This window comes from Culex quinquefasciatus, chromosome 3 (genome assembly GCF_015732765.1).
Source record: "Culex quinquefasciatus strain JHB chromosome 3, VPISU_Cqui_1.0_pri_paternal, whole genome shotgun sequence".
In the NCBI taxonomy this organism is placed as follows: domain Eukaryota; kingdom Metazoa; phylum Arthropoda; class Insecta; order Diptera; family Culicidae; genus Culex; species Culex quinquefasciatus.
In genome coordinates this window covers 127,602,410-127,623,947 of record NC_051863.1, presented here as the reverse complement: position 1 = coordinate 127,623,947, position 21,538 = coordinate 127,602,410, and the positions used below count along the sequence as shown (strand labels likewise).

General features: G+C 42.2%; 1 protein-coding gene across 9 annotated transcripts in view; it reads right to left on the bottom strand.

The window, feature by feature from the left end:
* LOC6038817 (arginine-glutamic acid dipeptide repeats protein) overlaps positions 1 to 21,538 on the bottom strand; it is a 112,254-nt gene that overhangs the window by 11,102 nt on the left and 79,614 nt on the right. For 4 of the 9 annotated variants that reach the window (XM_038264407.1, XM_038264413.1, XM_038264408.1 and 1 more), the window contains exons 4-10: positions 19,048 to 19,344; positions 5,754 to 5,975; positions 5,492 to 5,671; positions 4,687 to 5,433; positions 992 to 4,620; positions 506 to 922; positions 160 to 213 (exon numbers count right to left, since the gene is read on the bottom strand). In XM_038264407.1, the coding sequence (XP_038120335.1) occupies positions 160 to 213; positions 506 to 922; positions 992 to 4,620; positions 4,687 to 5,433; positions 5,492 to 5,671; positions 5,754 to 5,975; positions 19,048 to 19,119 (5,321 nt within the window). In that variant the 5' untranslated portion in view covers positions 19,120 to 19,344. The remainder of the gene's footprint in view (positions 1 to 159; positions 214 to 505; positions 923 to 991; positions 4,621 to 4,686; positions 5,434 to 5,491; positions 5,672 to 5,753; positions 5,976 to 19,047; positions 19,345 to 21,538) is intronic. The other 5 variants (XM_038264410.1, XM_038264411.1, XM_038264412.1 and 2 more) reach the window with 4 other exon arrangements.

Sequence of the window (21,538 nt, the reverse complement as noted above, 5' to 3'; positions counted from 1 at the left end):
TTTCAGCCTACAAAATAAAAAATAAAAACAGATAACAATTACAAACATTCAAAAACTGTAATGATGGAAAAGAAGTAAGAAATGATGCAGGAAAGCCATGATGGAGCGAAGGCAGGGGAAGAGGCGGGGAAGCTGTTAAAAACTGTTGTTTGGCTGTACCTTTCTCGGTTATAAAGTGGATGATATGGTGGTGGTACCATCGTTTCCACGGGACTACGAAATAAACCGTGAGACGGAAAAAACAAGAGCAAAAGGAGAAAGAAAGAGAAAAAACAGGATATAATCAGGTAACGAGATCCGTGTAGCGTGTGACCGCACACACACACACACACAAGCAGAAACACGCAGAGAAAGAGAGAACATTCGCGCGCTTGTTGGTTCTACACAGAGAGAAGGCAAAGATGAGATGAGGGCTCACGCTTCGGTTGTTCTTGAAAGTAGTGGACAAGAAGGTCAAAGCGCTCATTGGGTTGGGGGCTGGCTTTCTCAGCACCGAACAACATACCTGAAGCCAACGTGTGGCCTCGCGTACTCCGAGAGTTGTCGTAGCGCGGGCGTATCCGGGTACGGTTTAATGTCCGGCTTGTGGGGAGGTTGCTGCTGCGAAGGATGTCCACCCGGATGGCCACCGGGACCACCGGGACCTCCGGGCTTTCCGTGCTGTTGGGCTGCTTGTGCGGCGGCAACCGCAGCGGCCTGTTGCTGTTGCTGGTGTTGCTGCTGAGCTTGGGCCTGCTGCTGCTGCTGTTGTTGTTGCTGTTGCTGCTGCTGCTGTTGGGCCTTCCGTTCGCGTTCCTTCTCTGCGAGCTTGCGGTCACGCTCCTCTCGTTTGCGCGCCAGTTTTGAATCTGGCGTCGGTTTGAACTCGAGATCCGTACGGCAGCAGGAGTTGTAGTCACCGCGGTCGCAACGACGAACGAATCTAAAAAACAAAGAAAACGTTAGAGTTATCCCCACTTAACAAAACACTAATCAGCCTGGTTCAACTTACATCGCCGATTGCGATCGATGGCACTCGGTATCATCGGGTTTGGCCTCGGGACTAGGTCCGCGGTTCATGTCGTGCACTGGCGAGGGTGGTTCCGGATCCGGATCGATGTCCAGCGTTTCGATGTGCACCGGTTCGTTCGGATGCGGATGGTGGCCCGGCGGACCGCCGTGATGTCCCGGTGGAGGTCCATGTCCCGGATGATGACCAGGATGGCCCGGAGGAGGTCCCAACACGCCGACGCCACCGGCCGCTGCGTGAGCATGTGCTCGCAGGGCGTCCATGTGGCTGGTTTTACCACTGACCTGCATCTGGTTCTCGATGAAGGGATTGTGCGGTCCAGGGGGATACGGTGACGGATGGTGGGGAGCACCGGAGAACGGACTCCCACTGTGGGGACCGCCTGGCGGGCCTCCGCCACTTGGGGAGGGACCTCCGGGTGGGCCACCGCTGTTACTTTGGCTACTACTGCTGCTACTGTTGGGTCCTCCCGAGCCCGGTGCTTTCGAGTTTGAGGAGGACGACGAGGACGAGTTTTGTGGTGGTTTCGAGTTGTTTTTGCTCTTGTCACCGGCGTTGCCATGAATTTGGGAATCCTCTGGACGCGGTGGAGGAATGCTTGTGGGATGCCCGTGAAGCATTGGATTGTCCAACGGGGATCCGGCCGGTTTCATGTACGAGAAACCGGGACCGTACGCCGCCGGTCCGTACGGATACGGGGCGAAGAACGGATTGTGGTGGTGAGGATTGTACAGGGAGGGATGAACCAGCGGGTACGGCTGGGAGTGATGCATCACAGAACCGGGCATTCCGCCCATTGGACCAGTCATGGGTAGTGGCAGTGGCATCTGGGGGTGTCGCATGACCGGAGGGGACGCTCCCGGCCGGAACGGATGATTTGGCGGTGGTGACCGTTGACCGGATTGACTATACATTTTGCTCAGTGGGCTCGAGATTAGCGAGGCGGATGACGACGGCGGTGGAGGAGTCATGTGAGGCGATTGTTGTCGCATCATCTGACGATCACGTTCGGCCGAGGCTGCGGCAGCTGCTACCGCGGAAGATCCCGCCGAATGATGACTTAGATGCATCGGACTTGCCCTGCTTAAGCTGGAACTGGTCGAGGTTGCAGGTGAGCTGGATCGATGGTGCGACTGAAGGAATCCGGGACCACCCGGTTGTTGTACGCTGGGACTGGACCGACTCAAACTGGACGGAGCCGTAGGAGTTGACGGAGACTGTGCCAACGGACTTGGTTGATGGAGTGATGTTGGTGGATGGTGACCCTGGGGATTTCCACTGGACACCGATGGCGATCTTCGTCCAGCTCCTGCAACCTCCATCAAACTGCCCAGGGCAGATGGCGTCGGTCCTCCGATGAGGGGAAGTGGACCACCAGGTCCTCCCAGCGAAGGTGGCAGTAGCCCAGCGTGACCAAGTGGACCAGCGAGGTGAGCAGGGTGATGAGGAGGCAGTTGCATTCCAGGGTGTCCAAGATGCAGTGGCAGCGGATGGGACAGCATACCGTGGGGTGGCATTCCTTGTAGCAACGAGTTGATGGGAGATGCCCGGGTTGGGGGAAGATCTCGTGAGTGAAGAGGTTCGGAAGGACGCATCGGAGCAGGAGAGTGCGAGCTGGCAGAAGAGATTGGTGTGGACATGGCAGTCGATGTCGCTGTGCTCTGCTGGTGTCTGCTGGAACTCTCCGACGATACGGGTGGTCGATGGGATGACGACAGGTAAGGACTGCTGGACATGTGCGACGGTAAACTGCTATTTGGTAACATGTGAGGTGGTTGGCCAGCTGACGGTGGTTGCTGCTGCGACGGGTGGGACGACGATGGAGGTCCAGGTGGTCCGGACTGGGATTGCGAAGACGGTGGAGGTTGATGACTTGGCTGAGACGTTGGAGGTGCTGGGGAAGAGTTGGAACCGAGCATCGATGGATGGTTGCCCGGCATGAGGCCTGGATTCACAATGCCCGGATGGCCCGGATAACCGGTTGGCATTCCTGGCGGTGGTCCTCCCGGCGAGGAGATACTGCTGTGCATCGGAGGTTGTGAACTGCTGTTGCTGCCCTGACTATCCTGATTCGGTGTGACCGCTAGCCGTGACGACGCTGAAACATCCAATGGGTTTTGGTCAGCGAGCGGCGAGTAGGTCGAACTCTTCATCAAGTTGTCTGCTGAAAAACTACCCTTCATACCTGACATCGCCTCCGGCAGATACTTCAAGTCTTGAGGATGCTGCTGCGAACCAGGCGGAGCTCCGTGCATTGGGTGAGCTCCCTGCTGGGATGGTGGTTGACTGCCGGGTGGTCCAAATGGCGGATGTGGCCCTTGGTATTTACCCATTGGATCGAACTTCATCATTCCCGACGGGTCGTACTGCTGGCGGAGCATACTCAACTGGTCCGGGTAGTGACTCTTTGGCATTAGCGGTAGGCCGGACGGTGGCGCACTACCGCTGTCGGAAGCAGGTGACGGAGCAAACTTGGGACGCTCTTCTGCCGGAGGATACTTCATGTTCAACCCGGTCAGATCCTGCGGATATCCCTTGGGCATTTGACCGTCTGGCGGACCACCCGGGTGTCCCGATTGAGGAGCAATCTTCATCGAAAGCGCACTGTCTTGGGGTGGATATTTACCCGGTTCCATGAATCGCTTCATGTCGTACTCGAGTGGTTCCTCTTGGCCGTACTTCATCGCACCCTCCTGTCCAGGCTGGCTGGGTGGGTACTTCATGTCGTTGTACTTCAGCCCATCTTCAGGCGGTCCGTACTTGATATGACTTTCGTAAGCTGGCTTCATAGCCAGGTTCTCCGGGTCGTACTTACTCTCGGGAGGTCCGTCACGCTCGTGGCCAGGAGTTCCAGTTTCACGCATGAGTTTCGCCTCAGACTTTACCTCGATCTTGAGCTTCAAGTCCTGTGGCTGTTCGCTTATTGCTGGGGCTGGTGGTCCTTCAGGAGGTTCCTCGCCAGGTTCTTTCTTGATAAACACGTCCTTCGTGTTGAATTCGGTGTTGTTCAGCGCAGAACCAGCACCAGCTTGTAAGTTGATTTCCTGCTTCATGTTTGCGAGCTTAGAGAGCATCTCCTGTTCGTTCGGGGCTTGTCCTGGCGTCGGCGGAATCGGTCCAATCGCCGGAGGTTGCTCGGGTGCTGTCGTCGCCGCCGCTGCAGGCGCCTCTTCGGATTTGTCCGAACATTCTTCTGGAGTGGTGGTTGGAACAGCCGGCGGTATGCTTTCTTCCGTTACCGGGGTTGGCGAAGCGGTCGGAGGTGGTGTAATGTCTTCCGTTTCTGGAAGTTTGGCAGTGTCCGCTGCGGTTGGTAACGCCGCGGTAACCGAAGCCGGAGCAGCCGCAACGGTTCCATCGTCTTCCTTGTCGTCGGTTTTGGTAACCGAGGTAGGTGGATTGCTCGATTCGGGGGATTCGGTTGCCATCGGTTCGGCTGCCGGTCCCAGCGAGAGCGGATCCTTTTCCTCCTCTTTGGTCGAAGGTGCCGTCGGGGTTGCCGCTGCCGCGCTGACATTGATGCTGACTTCGGTGGCCGCTTCGCTGTTGGATTCGGCTTCGTCCAGCACCGAGCCGGGTCTGCTGTCCGTCGTGATGCTCTCCGTGGGACTCTGCAAGTGGGATGAACATTCATTAGAGGACGATGACGACTGACTTGAGTCGCTGGAAGAACTTACATCAGAGCGTTTCCGTTTCTGGCTATCCTTGTCATCGTTACTGTCCGGATCCAACTCATTGGCCCGCTTCTTGCCCTTGATTGGGGTTTCCGCTTTGCTTTTACCCTTCTGTCCTTTGCCGGACGCCGCTTCGTCCTTTTTGCTGGGCGTTTTTGGGCTGTCCACCGGTGTCGTTTCGGGCGTTTCGGTGCCTCCCCGCTTGGGACGCTTGCCGGTGTTTCCGGTGGTGACGGCGCTGTTGCTATTACTGTTGGCGTTGGCTTGCTGTTGCTGCTGCTGTTGCTGCTGCTCTTTCGCAGTCGGCTTCTGGCGAGTTCTCATTCTCGACGGAGAATCCTCGCCGGTTTCTCCTCCTCCTCCTCCTGCTGCTGCTGCTGTTGCTGAAGCTGCCGTTGCTACAGCTGCTGCTGCTGCGGCCGCCGCTACTGCTGCCGCGGCACTTTCCTTAATGGCCTTGGTGGCGCTCGAGTCGCTGTCGCACTCGCTAATGTCGTCCTCGGTGACGGAGCTGTTCTCCTCCTTCGAGATGGGTGACGGCCGGGACGAGGATTCCGTTACGGCCGACGACGGTTCTGGTGTGGCTTCCTTTTTGTTGCTGTTGGGTGGTGTGCTGTTGCTGTTGCTAGCATTACTGTTGGTGCGCGTGTTGCGACGCCGCAGCGAACCGGCCCGCCGTCGCCGGTGCGGCCGGTTGTTGTTCGCGCCCGGGGTCTTCTTCCACAGATAGTAAAACTCCACTAGTTCGGGCTGAAAGAATGGGGACGGTGACCGTTCGACTTCTATGGTGGTTTTAGGATCGACTTACCGTAGTTCTGTGCGGTAGCAAATCCTTGTGAATGCGAAAAAAGTTCTTCCCAAATTGACGTAAGCCCTTGATGAAGCGTTTCGTTTCCTCCTCGGTCCACTTCTTGTCGATGCCCTTCGTCACCGGACACTTGAGCAGTGCTTCTAGCGCTTTGCCGGCGTCGTATCCGGAGTCGTGTAACTGGGAAAGTCACCACACAGTCAGGTCAGGGGAAATCCACTTTACAATCAGAACTCAGACAGAGAGAGAGAGAGATACTTACAACATCAAATGCATTTATCGTAGTATCGTCGCGACTAGCTGACATGCAACCATCCTCCTCGCACATGCCCTGGAACGCGGAGATCGACCGGGCGGCGGTCAGGTACATCAACAGGTCGTTGTCAATGTAGATGCCGGGCGTCCATCGCGGGTCCTCTAGGTCACGTTCCTCATCGTCCTCGGAGCGGTAGTTTTCGATCGGTTGATAGTCTGGTAAAGTAGCCTGCAGAGTCGTCGTAGGTGAAAGGGGGAAAAAACGGGGAGTTTTAGGAGACGCATGAATTTTCCCCGGAATCACGAATTACGTGGTTTTTGATGAACACGACATATGAATGAATTAGGTGTGTTATGATGGGTTGTTAAAACGGTACAAGCACGCAAAACGAAAAAAAGGCAAACAATTACAAACAAGAGGAAAGAAAAGAGGACAACACAACACAAAATGGTAAGTCAACATAGCATAAATTAAACCGAAACCGAGACTCTTACAAAAAGGCAAATTAAGATGAAGGCACAAGATAAAATTAAGAAAATGCGTTAAAATGTGAGCCAGCATGAGAGGGGGTAGTGTGCTCCACGAAGGTATGAAAAAGACAAAAGTTTTGGTTTTTTTTTGCACATCAAACCCACCTGAAAATGTTCACTTTTTTGGTTAAAACATTACAAAACCCAAACAAACGGAATCGTTCGTAGGATTTTCCATAGGTTTTACCAAGTTTTACTTCTGTGAACAACTTTGTAAAACACTGCAAAGCGTTACGAGTCGATCCCGTGAAGAAACTGGACGATTCTTGGAGTATGTAAGAAACAAGTTAAGGGGAAACGGGAATTCAAGCTCTTTTTTCAATTCGCTATTTTTGATTTAATCAGATGCTCAATGCTTTCTTATTTTGCATCTAATAGAAAAAGTCGCGGTTCCCCTTAATCATATTTTAACAAAATTCAAAAATCATCCTGCATTTTAAGGGATTCTTAGTGCTTTGTGATGTTCTACAAAGTTGTTGCCATGGGTTTTGTGATACGTTTCCTAACGAGATTCCGATTAATGCTCAAGAAAATGATAACTTTTGTCGTTTTCATGTCGTCATGAACCACACTACCGAAGAAGGCAAGGGGGAGCAATGTTATGCAGCATGTGTGAACACATCTGAGGGAGAAATGATGAGGTTGGTTGAGCAGTGAGTGAGCTTGAACAGAAGAAGAGAGACAACACAAAAAAGTCAACTCACACTCAACAGGTGATTTATTGGAATGTGATTGTTTTAATGTGGTGCTAAAATGTATCAAGTCGTGATTGTTATGAATGGCGTGCCGGAAGGAGGAGGGGGAACTGCAGCTATTCTACTGTGATTTTAAACTTGGGGTTTTTTTTTCGTTCGTCAAAGGTGTTAATGATGCTGATGATGACGGTGGCGGTGGCGGGGTAATGATTATGTTTCAATTTCCCAACCCAAGCCCCAAGCTGCTCCCGCTCTCGCGCTGTGGTTTAAAAACAATCTGAAATCAGTTTCGGTTCATTGGCTCTTTTTCTCACTCTCGAAATAAGTATGTATGTAGTATAGTGTGGTGTGGTGAAGGTACAGAAGGCCAGAGGGCTTAATTTTTTTTTGCTTTCACTTTGGGACTCGCGCAATCAATGACGAAAGGAGTGGAGAGGAAGGAGGTTATACCTACTGACTGACTCAGTATAAGGGGGGCTGCTATGCCAATATTGATTCAGGTCAACGTGGTCACTTTCAAATAAAAGGCACCGCAATGTTACTACAAAAGGAATGTGTCGGAAATTAGCTGTTGTTAACCTTTTATGATTGAGTAAATTATTTGACATTTGAGCAAAGTTCAACTAGACAATCGGCTTACGTTCATTACATCCCATTTTAAGGCTCATTTTGTTTTAAAATTCGTTATGAACACACTCTCAAGTAAAGTGTGGAAATCAAATTGAGTTGATTACAATTAAATATATGTGAACATGATAATTTAAGAGTATTTAAAATGGCAGACTTCTAGTTTCTTTTTAGTTTGTCTTGTGATTAGTTCTTGTTATAATTGCAGTACATCCGAGAACACCAGAAAATGTAAGACAAAAATTAAAGCAGATCACATTTCACAGAACCTACCAGAGAGCAAGAATGCGTGGACATACCGAACCAAACACTCCCCCCATAATTTATTTTTGATATTTTTTATTCAAATGATTATAAAGGAAATCAGCAAAGAGTATATATTTTCCCCAATTCCACGATCAGGTTTCTACATCTTGAGCGATACGTGTTTTAATATGTTGAAAAGTTTCCACAAAATAAAGGCTGGTAAAAATATTGCACCTTTATTTTGGTTACAATTTTCAAAGATGTTTTTCTAAATTTTTATTTGCTTTTTTTATTAAAGTTTTCGAAGAAGATTTTTGAGATAAAAGCAATATATTTATAGCAACTCTTATTTAAAAGAATACAGAATTTGTTAGAGGAAGTAAACTATTTTCTTTATTTATGAAAATTTATATTTGTTAATTTTTATAAGAACTACATAATGTAAAAAAAAAATGCAGTGAGTAATAACAGGGTGACCACTCCAATCCCATTTTAAAATTTCCGACTTTTCCATTAACTCAAAAATAGGCATTTCTTATCTAAATAATGATTTCAAACAAAAAAAAAAACTTTTTATAAAAAAGTTAATATAAACAACCATCGAGAAAAATCTAAAAAAATTTAAAAAAAAACACACATAACTTAATCCACCTTTAGGCGGTTGGTGCCTTCCTCTCATTTATAGAGTAATCGAATTTTAGTAAACAAAAACAAATAAAAAAGACCTGTAGGGAAAAAGGTTGAGGTTATGTCAATTCAGACCATTATTTAACTGCTTGTCATTTTAGATAGGTAAGTCAGATCTGAAAAATTCTTAATCCACAAGAAAGGTCTTTTCAGAACCTTTCAGAAAATATATAATATGGCAGGTTTTCATGCAAAAACCACCCTTTTTGCAAATTGTGAAATTTATATGCACCAGTTTTTTAAGCAAACTGTTTGATGTGTTTTTCCAAATCTTATAAATTTCAATAGGGACTTATGGGACCCCAAGACGAATCGAATGAGCCAATACGGTCAAAATCGGTTCAGCCAGTGACGAGATATTCCAGTGACATTGATTTGGTACTCATGTCTACATACAGCCAAACACACAAACATTTGCTCAGCTGGTGATTCTGAGTCGATAAGTATAAATGACGGCATGTCTAGGAGGACTAATCAAAAAGTTTATTTTTCGAGTGATTTTAAAGCCTTTCCTCAGTCAGGTGAGGAAGGCAAAAATCAAACTACAGTCGACTCTCTGGTTGTCAATATCCAAGGGACCGTCGAGGAAGAGAATCATCAGTTTACAGAACGATGCAAAATGATGACTCGACTGAAAAAAATTTTTTCTTGATACCCAGCTATGGGAGAGAATCATGGCAACGTCCATCAAACAAAAACAAACTAATGTCAAACAGCCTTCAAAGCTTTGTTTCGCCAAGAAAAATGTCTATGCAAGCCATGAGAAAGTGAAATTATTGACAACCGGAAGAGATTTTTAAAGCAAATAGAATCCAAGGGACCGTCGAGGAAGAGATCCTTCAAGCAAGGGAAAATATCGAGGAATGAAGATAATTGAAGTATGCAAATTGAAGGGACTGAAGAATACATCGATAGATGGAGAATTATTGATATCGAGAAGATCGACAGCCAGAGAGTCGACTGTATTTACAATCTTCGTAGAAAAAGAAACTCAACAACAAACTCCTAAAAAATACTTTTAAAATGGATGCACTAATTATTTTGATTCAGAGTAGAAACATAAACAAATAATAGTCTTTGAAAATAAACTGAAAGCTTAAAAATACTTGTAATTTCAGTGATAATTTTTTAAACTGGAAAACGTATAGTTTTTGATACTTCATTTCAACTCGCAATGGCAAATGATTTCAACATACATATTCGCAATAATTTAAATCAGCTTTTTCGATATTTTTTTCCATGCAATAAAGTTTTTCAATTTTTTTAAGTCAGAGCGAACAACGATTGGATTTTATTCGATATTTAAGTTTTCCAAAAATTGAAAATCTAGCTTAATCTACAGAAATTTACCCGTACTCACAAAAAAGTTCAAGATATACCTTTGGAAAAAAAATATTCGAAATGAAGTCATTAAGACTTATTTTTTTCCACCAAAAAACCATTGCCAAACTCTAGTTAAAATGAAGTTGTATTTTTCTATAAGTTTTTAATTAACTTTGTTGTTGTTTTCATTTATGTTTGTTTGATAAATAGATTACTAAATTACTAAAAATCTGTTGATTCATTAAAAATATAACTTAAATGCATTTAATATTTTTTAGGATGTTTAATGTTTTAAATGGCCTAATCATTCTGTATTTTTTGTTTATAAAACAAGATCTGTTTATCAAACAAACATAAATGAAAACAACAAAAAAGTTAAATTTAAAATAAGTTACTTACGAAAAATTTAGTGAAATCAATTTGAAAATTTGTACAAAATATGACAAAATTATTCAAGAGTTAGAAAATAATTTTCAAACAAGTATGCTTGGGATTCCAGATTTCTCCCGACTTTTTGACAAAATATCCCGATCCCGACTTTTTCCGATTTTTTTTTGCGGATTTTGGCGAATTCCCGACTTTTTCCGACTTTCCCGACTTGAGTTGCCACCCTGTAATAAAGTATGAACACTAGCGTGCCCAGGGTGGGGCAACATGGGGCAGTTGCCCCACCATCCTCGGAAATTTGTTCTAAAATTGGGCAGGGGGTGTCCATAAACGACGAAATTTTCAAAACTCTAATATTTTTGCCCCACCTTCCTTGAGGACCTGGGCACGCTAGTGAGTATGAATGTTGTTTTTTATTTTATTAACGTGACTTTAACAATAAAATACAATACAAAAACTTTTATAAATGTTTTCATGATATAAGCTGAACAAATAAAAAATAAATAAATGCTTGGAATCATATACTATAAAAATGCAAATAAAGCAGAGGGATTTGTTAAATTTAATTTTATTCTCAAATTATATTTTTTTAAATGTAACATAATTAAAATGTAACAGAATTATTTTTTTATTTGGCAAAATGACCTTGAAAAAAAAAAACTAGCAAATATCATTCAGACGAATAAAAAAACAGGTAGGGGAAATTCTCGTATGTTTGGCACTATTTAAACAACTAATTTTGCAAAACTATTGATAGAAATTAGCTTGCTCACTCCTTATTGAGCTATTTATCACTCGATGTCGGTTGAAAACGCTTTTAATGAACTGTAATCGAATGCATGACAACATTAGAGGCACGCTGGAATTCGATGCTGTTCCCCTAGGAAAAGTTCCAAGCGAAAATCTTGAAAAGGCTTCTCTGGCGGAAAATTAAGCAGTTTTGAGAAATTTGACTTTTAAAATGGCATCTTTTTACCTCAAAAATACCCTAACTGACTAGGGGAAGTTCTCATATGTTTGGCAGGTTAAGGATTTGGTCCAAATTCCATGCAATTTGATGATTGGATCAAACAAAAAAATCAAAAATTTGTATGAACCAATCTAAGGCCGTTGCAAATAGTTTTCAAAGTTTAGGTCGCCCGCGATATTTTGAATTAAAAACTAATAATTGAAAAACAACTGGACGCATGTAAAATATTTTTTTTTTCTTGCATGTAACACTGGTCGGTAAACGACATTTACAATAAGTTTTGTGATTTTCCTTTAAAAGCTCAATCTAATTCAAAAAGCCAATTTCATCCAATCATGAATTTGATTTAACATTGCTCAAATTATCGTTTCTAAATTAACCAATTTTCGAAATATACACTTTTATTACAACTTCGAACAAGATAATTGCTTGAGATAACTACCGAAAAAGTATATTTTATCTGATGTAATCTACATTTCACACAGTCTCTAAACATCTCTATCTCTCTCATTTCCTTTTCCCGAGAAAGCAAATACAAAAAGTAATAAAACACCGAAAGGAAACGAAAAAAAAGAAAACAAACAAAGCACGGGTGGGTTCGTTTAACCGCAGGCAGGCGTTCAATCAAATCGCCCAGAACTAATTAAAAGAACCGTTAAAATACTTGAAACTCATTCTTGAATTCTTTCCCCCCTCTCGTTTCACGTACCCACCTTTGCTTCGCTGTGTTTCTTCGGAAAAAGTACGCTCTCCTCAAAACGAAAGCAAGACGCGGAAAACACAAAGTGTCCCTATTTTGGGCCTATCATATTCATTTTAACGTAAGCCAATGAAGTGAGCCCAAAACAGGTACACTCACCCTAGCAGAGTGCTGCGCGCGCTCTTTTTTCTTTTATTACTTATTGGCTAATTATACACTGTGAAAAATGTGAACAATTTAAAATTAATTACAAAGCGCAGAAAGCAGGCTCATTGTCGGCCGGCGTGAACCCGCTCTTGTGAGGTAATAAATTTTGAAAAATAGTGAAAAACAAAATAGCAACATCAGTTGGGATGCTCACGAAAACTTGCGCCTGGCTTGATTGAGGCCGTTTTCTCGCAGTTTCTTGTTTCCTGTTTTGGCCTTGCATCGTTGTATTTTTTTTGGTTCAATTTCGAATTTCCAAGCTGAAAATTCAATCACTTCTTTTAGCGGCTTGGTGCCGCCGCCGCCGCAGTGGTAAATGAGCGATCATTGCAACTGGAAATTGGAGTGTTTTCTTTAACAAGTTGTTAATGTAAACAGATGCTGCCGTTAAATGGATTGGCAACACTTTCGACAATTGAGCGGCCACTTTGGTGGAGACTCCGAGGCGTGATTTTTAATTATTAAAGGATTATTGTAAGATTCTAAAAGAAAGGTAAATGTATTATAAATTATTCTAAAGTTTCATGCAGATATTGCAACCCAAGATCAATAATTAACAAATCTTCAACAGAAGTTATTAAGTCAAAACAAACATTTTTTCGCATTCTTATTTTTAACGTCAAATTTGAATTCAACGACCTCTGGCTGTTACACAACCAAATAAAAAAATTTATACTCTACAACCGCCATTTTTGATTATATAGTCCTAGATTATTTAAAATACAGTACTTGTTCGGTAACTGGGAACGTAGCCCAGTCACCGAATGTTGCTGAACGTAAAATTACGAGGAGATCAAAGATGCATAATATTTTCCTGATGAAATATAAAAATAAATGTTTCTCAAAATTGTTTACAATGCTTAATTTTTATATTTTTTTTTATTGTTTCCTAAAATCAAATAAATGTTAGAAAATAGATTATTTATTAACCCCTCGATCTTTTCGATTTATTTTGGATTTTTGACGTTTGTCTGTGTTCGGCCAATGCCGAAGTTTTCTCCCAGATTTGCGCAAATTTCTCTCAGTGTGCGTAACCCTGCAGCGCTGACAGGTCGGCACTGCAAACTTTGACAGCCGAAAACAACGGCACGACGACGAGTTCGCGCGCAAACGATCGAACGTGCGAGAAGAAGAAAACAGCAGCGAAACGGCGTGCAAAGGCAAGTCGCAAAGAGGATCGCGAAGAGTAAACATCGATTTCTTGTAAATAGCATCGGAAATAGAGAAAGTTTGTTGTTTTTACGGAAGTGTCGCATGTTTATTTGTGCCGGAAACGTAGTCCACAAAGGCTTGGGTTTTTACAGTCCCCTCAAGTCGAAGGACAGTCCACCTCGCCCAAAAACTGTTGCCAGGAGCCGCAACAGTCTGCTTTTTAGCAGCCCAATTATACAACGCCCAGTTACCGAACAACTACTGTACTTTTGTCTAGCCTTGATAACTATCAATTAATTATTGTTTTGTAATGAAATAAAAAGATTTTTTTAACTTTTAATTCACCGCACCACAATTAAGAGTTACAGTGAATCCTCTTTTTACGCGGTGCGTTACGTTTTTCTAATTTGTCGATTGCTCTGGAACGACGCAACATTTTTGCAATCTTTTAAAAGCAATTTGTAGGTTTTGTTCAGATCTACAACACGTCTTTTGAAGCTTGCAAAAATATTGCATGGTTTTAGAAAAATCGACGAAATAAAAATCGTAACGCCACCGCGTAAAAAGAGGTTTCTCTGTATCAAATTACTAATTGAGTTGAAAAAAGGCCCTGGAAAATCTGGTAGCCAGAATAAAAAATGATACCAGATGTGTGCCAGATTTGTCATTTGTTGCCAATTTAGAACAGGTTTTAATGCGTAGTGGATACACTAAAACATCAGATTACGCTCAGGCGTTACGCTTTTTATTTCATCGATTTCTCTGGAACGACGCAACATTTTTGCAATCTTTTCAAAGCAATTTATAGTCTTGTCAGGTCTAAAAATTGCTTTCAAGAGAATGTGAAAATATTACACTGTTTTCGAGAAATCTAGAGTTTTTTTAATCCTATACACTATTGTGTTTCATATGTTCATAGAACATTTTCCACCATTGAAATCAACCAAATAAGAAGCGCCTGCGCGTAATAGGAGATTTTAGTGTATTTCTAGAGTTTTTTTTTAATATGTAGGTTCTATAAACAAACATATGAAAGACAATAGTTTATAGGACCTTTTTCAAAAAAAAAAACTCTAGATTTGTTGTAATGAAGATTAAAAAGGACCTTTTCGAAACCGAAAAATCAAATAAATTTGCAATTGAGATCTGGCCACCCCGGTTGCTTCAGAAATGATTTTCAAATGTGTTTTTTACCGTTGCACATAAAAATATATACAGGGCTATAGGACCTTATTACGATCAAGTTTTTGATTAAAATGGGCGAGTTTGATAAAAAAATCGGAAAAATAGCAAATAATTATTTAAAAGAAAATGTAAGTTCAACCTTTTTGAGACTGAAAATTAAACCATTGAAATTCTATAAAAATTCATAATTGAAACATTTTTGTCTGCCAGATTTTTAAAAATCGGTACCTTGCCAGACCTGGGAAAATTGTGCTTTTTTCGACGTTTGATGCTGTAACTAAATCACCAAAATGGCTCAGAAAACTTCCCGTTTGAAGATAGAGCTGTGCATCTTTCAGCAAAGTTTCTCGAAAGTAAACATTATAACTAAGATAACCCCAAATTTTCAATGCACTAAGCATGCTCATTACGAATATAGGCAATCAGCAATGGGTTAAATCGCTAGCGTTTTTCGTACAAAAAAGCTATTTTTCCAGTTGTTGTTTCATTTCAACTCAGTTCTGCCATTTTACATATTTTTCTTTTACTATTAAACATTGTTGGAATGGTAATAAGACAAGCTTTGAGACTATTGATAGATTAGGTGTTATTTCCAAATCAAAAACTCTAGAGTTTTTCCTACAAACTATTGTGTTTATAAGTTCTTTTCATAAAAAAAACTCTACAACTGAAGTTTTCAGTGAAAGACTGGGGCATTTTTTTTTTGAAAAACGTTTTGTTTTGTGTTTGTATACCGCATTCTGTTAAACTTGCAGATGAATGAAAACACTTATTATAAACAATCTATTGTAAAAAAAAAACATGAAAGGTCATAAAAAACGACAAAATACCAAATTTGTATGAAAACAAACATTGAAAAAGGCAAAACATAATATGGCCACCTGTTTCTATGGGGATGAACCATAGTGTGCTGGAAGTTTGTTACATGAAAATAAATAGACCAAATCAAAAATACGAAAAGGTTTATTGAGATTTAAAAGGCAATATTTTTTTTTTGGTCTATCGTTTTCTCAAGTTTTCACTACAAAAAATATGACCTGTCTGACACGATGCTGGAAATCCCTTGATTTTAGTTACAGAGAAACCTCAGTTTACGCGGTGGCGTTACGCTTTTTATTTCGTCGATTTCTCTTAAGCCATACAATAATATTTGCAAGCTTCAAAAAGTGTATTGTAGATCTGAACAAAACCTACTAAGTCGACTCTCTGGTTGTCAATATCCAAGGGACCGTCGAGGAAGAGAATCATCAGTTTACAGAACGATGCAAAATGAAGACTCGATTGAAATTTGTTTTTTCTTGCTGACCAGCTATAGGAAAAAATCATGGCAACGTCCAGCAAACAAAAACAAATAAATGTCAAACACCCTTCAAAGCTTCGTTTCTCAAAGAAAAACGTCTATGCAAGCCATGAGAAAGTAAAATTATTGACAACCGGAATAGATATTTAAAGCAAATAGAATTCAAGGGACCGTCGAGGAAAAGATCCTTCAAGCAAGAGAAAATATCGAGGAATAAAGACAATCGAAGTATGCAGTTTGAAGGGACTGAGGAATTCATCGGTACATGGAGCATTATTGATATCGAGAAGATCGACAGCCAGAGAGTCGACTGTAATTGCTTTTAAAAGATTTCAAAAACGTTGCGTCGTCCCAGAGAAATAAGTTAATTAGAAAAACGTAACGCATCGCATAAAAATAGGTTTCTCTGTTTCTTGGGTTTAAATGATAATTTTACATGGAAACCCAAAATATGACCAAAAAACGATTTTTCGACACTTTGGGTCAATTCTGAGGGCAGATTCAGATTCAGTGGGCAAAATTACATGGAAAAACATATATTTGGACAATTTTCGAAATTCGTTAGGATGGTCCCATAAGGTTTTCCTTTGAAAATTTGACGTTTTCAAATGAAGATATCTCGAGTTTAAAGAAAAACACCCGTGAGATTTTTTCAGCGTTTGTAGTGCTGGATCTCTTCTTTCAAATGCAGCCTAGTGCTTAAAATTTGGCTTGCGCCTTTTCGAGATATTTAAGTTTTAAATTTGCATCTTTTTTACCTTAAAATCGCTGTAACTTCGCTGTGACCCTTAAGTCCAAATTGACTTGTCAGATAATAAAAATGTTTGTTTTTTAGAGCTCTAAAAGTGCTCCGAATACCACTTTTCTCTAAAACTTAACACTGAATTGCCACGTTAAAAAAACTGATTTTTGAAGGTTTGCTCAGATGCTTTCTATATATTTTGTCGTAGAAGGCGTAGATTACGAGATAAAATTTTGCTTGGATTGGCAAGCCCGTCAACTTTCTAGAAGACGAAAAAATTCCCAAAAATATTCCTGTAAAGTTAGATTTCCAAATTCACCCTAATCGTGAACCACCCTAATTTTCAACCAAACCAAAAGTTGCCCCTTTCCATATGCAACAACTCTTCTGAAGACACCAAAGCTCCAAAACTTAACCATTTTTCGGAAAATCCATTTTCCACTTAATTTTGCAATGTGGACCACAGTGCATTGATTGTTTTGTGATTTTAAAAGCCCTTCCTATATCATCGTTGATCAGAAGGCACGGCGTCGGGTAAATTGTGCAATTATTTTTCACATAACTGTGAAACTATCGATTTTATAAAGAGTAAAACATCTTATATTAACTATTTTTGAAGTTTGCTCGCGTAATCTAAATTGTACAAACAGTAAAAATACTCTGATAAGTCCATCCCATAGCACTTCTGCTCGGTTGGCACGCGTTCGGCTATAAAACTTTTTAAATAATCAATTATGCATCTTTCCGCAAATACAGATTTTTAAAATTTCAACCAATAAACAAATTGCTTATGGTCGCATCACCTACCACAGCGAATGCTGACCTCTTACTAACCCCTCAAAACTCATGTGATACTTTGTCGGAGACGTAGCCGATTTAGCGGTCTCCATCACTCAAGTATCGGCTAACATTCCCATCCACTTCCCCGTGTCTTACCACTGGTCGTGGCCGGCGTCGGTATTGATCAGCACGATTGGGACCTTTGAAAATTGCGAAGGGGTTTGGTTCCTACTTTTCATCTATGGTCCACGGAGCAATTTTGGGGGACCCTGGTCAATAACGAAGTGCTATGCTATGCTATGCTATTGGGTCAATATTCAAGTAATAGACATCATTTAAATTGTTTTCGATACCTAGGAAATACGAGAGGTGTATTGTTTTTTAGCAGTATTTTCTGATAGCATGTTAAAATTTGCCTGGAAAGCTTTTTAATAAAGAATAAAACAAATACTTTTTTACCTATTTACATATTTATCGATTTTCCTAACATTGGACGAACTCTCAGCCCTTCCGATTTTTTTGCAGTTTTTTCAAATTTCAGTTTTAAAATGTGAACATTCAACATTAACACACAATTTCCCCCAAACTTTGATCACCGTGCAAGGAAATAAAAGTGAAAAATGGCTGAGGTTTGTGCGCTCGCAATAACTAAATAAATTATTATAACTCAGCGAAACAACGGAAATTAAGCATGAAAATGTATATTGAAAAAAAAGCACATTCACAACCATCATGTGGTGCTGCTACTGCTGCCATCTCTCTGTTTGCATATAAACAAACCGAGCTCTGCCCACGTCGCTAATCTTTCATCTGAGGCAATTTTTCACTGGCTGCTCATTCAAGCCACGACGCTGATGAGAAAAAGTAACTCTACGTTAGTAAACTTGCAAACTTGTTCACTTTCGCCCCCGGGGCGCACAAGTGGTGTGCACTAATTAATTGAAGCCTCGCACTGTGTTTTTGTGTGGGGTGGTTGTAAAACGCCATTAGAGGTGTCAATTGTAACGGAGTTGATTGCGCTTATTGAAAATGACACAAAGATTTTCACTTTTTGCTCGCACCGCTTGTCAACTCTGATATGGAATTGCTCGAGCGTGATGCGAAGCAGTTGGAGTTCACTCACTTTACGTTCAGATTATTTGTTTACATTGCACAATGAATGGGCAGTTACACACATATTGGTTTAGCGCTTCACTCTCACCGGATATAAATCATATTTTATTCGGTGTGGAAATGTTGTACTAAACAAACAGCAGGCCGGCATCGCATTTGTTTGGATAAGAGCATTTTCCTGGGAAAACCCGGAGTGATTTACGACTTGAATGCGGAAGGTGCTGATGTTTTGTTTTCAAACATGACCGTTTTGTGTTTTGGTCCATTCTTCAGTTTGATACTGCAAAACTTCTGCAGGGATGAAGGTTTGGTATCCGGCTGTCTATCGTTCAGAACTGTTCTAAAGAACAGTAATCTACATGTTTGTTATGAGACGGAACGTGCTTCAAGGAGAGAAAGATCAAATTACAGATACTTTACCGAGCATGTCGAAACCGTAAAGATCATATCTACGATCTACACAAAACTAACCAAACGTACAAAACGAACCAATCTTCGCAATACCAATAAAACCGATTTTCCGCAGGCAATAAGGACCAAAAGACTTTCCCAAAAAAAATCCTCACACACACACACACACACACTCGAACAATTGATTTCAGCGTAGCTTTACCAAACGCGTTGGAGCTTCGCGCGGGGGGGTTGGGCTTACGTACATAGATATCGGCGGCGGTTACCTGATGGCCGGGACCCACTCTGATTTCTCCCTCGGTTGGCGGTGTGGCCATATTAGCCGCGCTCACGTTCGAACCTAGCACGCCGGGCGAGATCGTCCGCTCCGCCGAGTCCGTCGCAGGCCAACGGATCTGCCGCTACCGGTGCCGTCGATCGGGAGAGGTAGTCGCGTTCGCTAGGCGCCAGGGTTTGGCCGTTGCGGGGTGGGCTTCATAGGGAGGGGTAAAGCTAAGCTCTGGCTGACACCGTGGAGTTTACCGGGAACCGTTACGGGAGTTCTGGAAAGGAAGAAAAAAATCTTATTTAGTTAAGAGAACAACATTAAAATACAAGTGATGTCGAATCTACACTATGAAGAAGAAACATCATCGTGGGAAACCTGCGAAAACTAGCTTGATCGTTCCCCTAGCAATTTGCGCATTTTATGTTGGTTTTGGTGTTGTTTATGATTAGGTCTTCAAGTTAAGTTGTGAAATAGAAAAAAAAAATCAAAATAATTAAACGATATCACCAGCAATCATTCCTTCAGCTGGGCAGCTCCGAAAGGCAATCAAACTCGAGCAAAAAAGCGCATTCTGAACATGTCCGGCACGTAATTACTTAGTCGCCACCGCCGATGCTAACAACCAATCAAACCGATTAACGACGTAATACGTGTCAGAATTCAGCTCACATAAATAACCAACGCCAATCGGTTGGTCCGTTTGTCGCTCGCTTGCCTGGCACCGAGATTCTGTGAGTGACATTTGTAAACCAGTGGCGGACCCCTGCCTGTGGTGACCGACCACTATGGCGGTCCGCGCCCGGTAGCGCAGCAATAAACTTATCTCGTGTGACATGACAGAAAAGGGAAAAAGACCAAACGGCTACAGCACAACTCGAGCTATGAGCAAAAAAGGGGCTCCCCAGGCAAATACTGAACATACTAATCGTGCGAGCTCGGGCGACAAATGGTGTGCGCGGTGCCACTTATTACCGCCAACCCCCGACTCAAGTCTTCCTCCCAACCAAGTCTCAACACCCGGTCAAGTTAACCAACTACTCAGAGCTATAACCTAACCGACCAACGCGCCGTCCAAGCCCAAGTTCGGCCAGCAAAAAGCAAAAAAAAAAGAAGAAACACACGCTTCACTGCGTACTTTTCAACAAATTAGCTGTATAATCAATAATAAGCTGCCACTTTAGCGTAGCCGTCTCTTTTCACACTTAGTCATACCGATTAACAGCGCGAGTAAATACACACACACAAACACTACTGGCTAGTTCCCAACCAGTGTATTAATACACACAAACACACTGTTACAGGCCATCCCGCCAATGTCGACAATCTCCGAGCCAAACAGGTAGCTTCCAACGGGTATCGGAGTGGCAATGGAACCGACTGTAGGCGCAAAGGAAACGAGAGAACGAAGAAGCCGCCCAACACGACGACGACGACGACGACGGTGTCGAGCTAAAGAAGAGAACATGAGCGCAACAAACCAACGCAAATTGTTCTACATGTAAGCAGATTGACTTTTAGCCCCCACAGCAGCACGGAGCTATAGCTATAGATCGGGGACTTTGCCGCGATGGTATGGTGCAGAAGGCACGGAAGAGTGTGGAGTTCGAGTTGTTAGTAACGTGAAGGTTTTGGAAATTACCGGGGAATTGATGGTCCAATTAGTGATTCTTTAAGTCTTGAGGATTCCCAGAAATTCAAATTTAAAGACTACAAATGTAAAAAAAACTATATCTAAACTTAATTCCGCTGACATTCTGTGATAGCCATGCTACTGGCATCCAGTGACAGCTCTTCTGCCAACCAATGACGAAATCCTTTTTCGAATCGGCTGTTTCCTAACTTTCAAAAATGGAAGCATTCATAATTTTGAATCAGAAAGAAAATAACAATAAGCCTTAAAAAGAAAAACTTTTCAGAACATCAAATAAAACGGTTTCTAAACTAATCTAACCCAGTCCCAGTCTTTCGAGAGCATCCTGGAAAATGCCTTAGGTTGATTAACGCCTAGCATCCACTTGTCATTATTAGCATTGTGCCCCATTGCATTAAATCGATAAAGCGGCCAGGTATTCTGCGTAAAGTTAACCGCGAAGATGATTCGTTGTATTGGATTGGGTTTAAAGTGAAGACTTCCATCATTTTCATGATTTTTCGTTCAAAGATATAAATTTTTCGTCGCTTTCAATATTTTGACAAAATTCCTTCAACAAGTTGTTTAGAATAGTGCCCTACACATGCTGATTCCTTTTGGTAACGATTATCCCATTCCTTGTAAAGTTATGGAAATCGTCATTAATCAATGATTGCCAACTAGGATGTCAATGATTGTACCTTAAAATTATATAAATTTTGAAACACAATTGATTTAGATCAAAAACTCTTTCAGTGGCTTCAAGAAGGCAACAACCAGCACATGCTGATTCATTTTGGTGCAGAAATTCGCTTAATTGAATTTGATACAAAATATT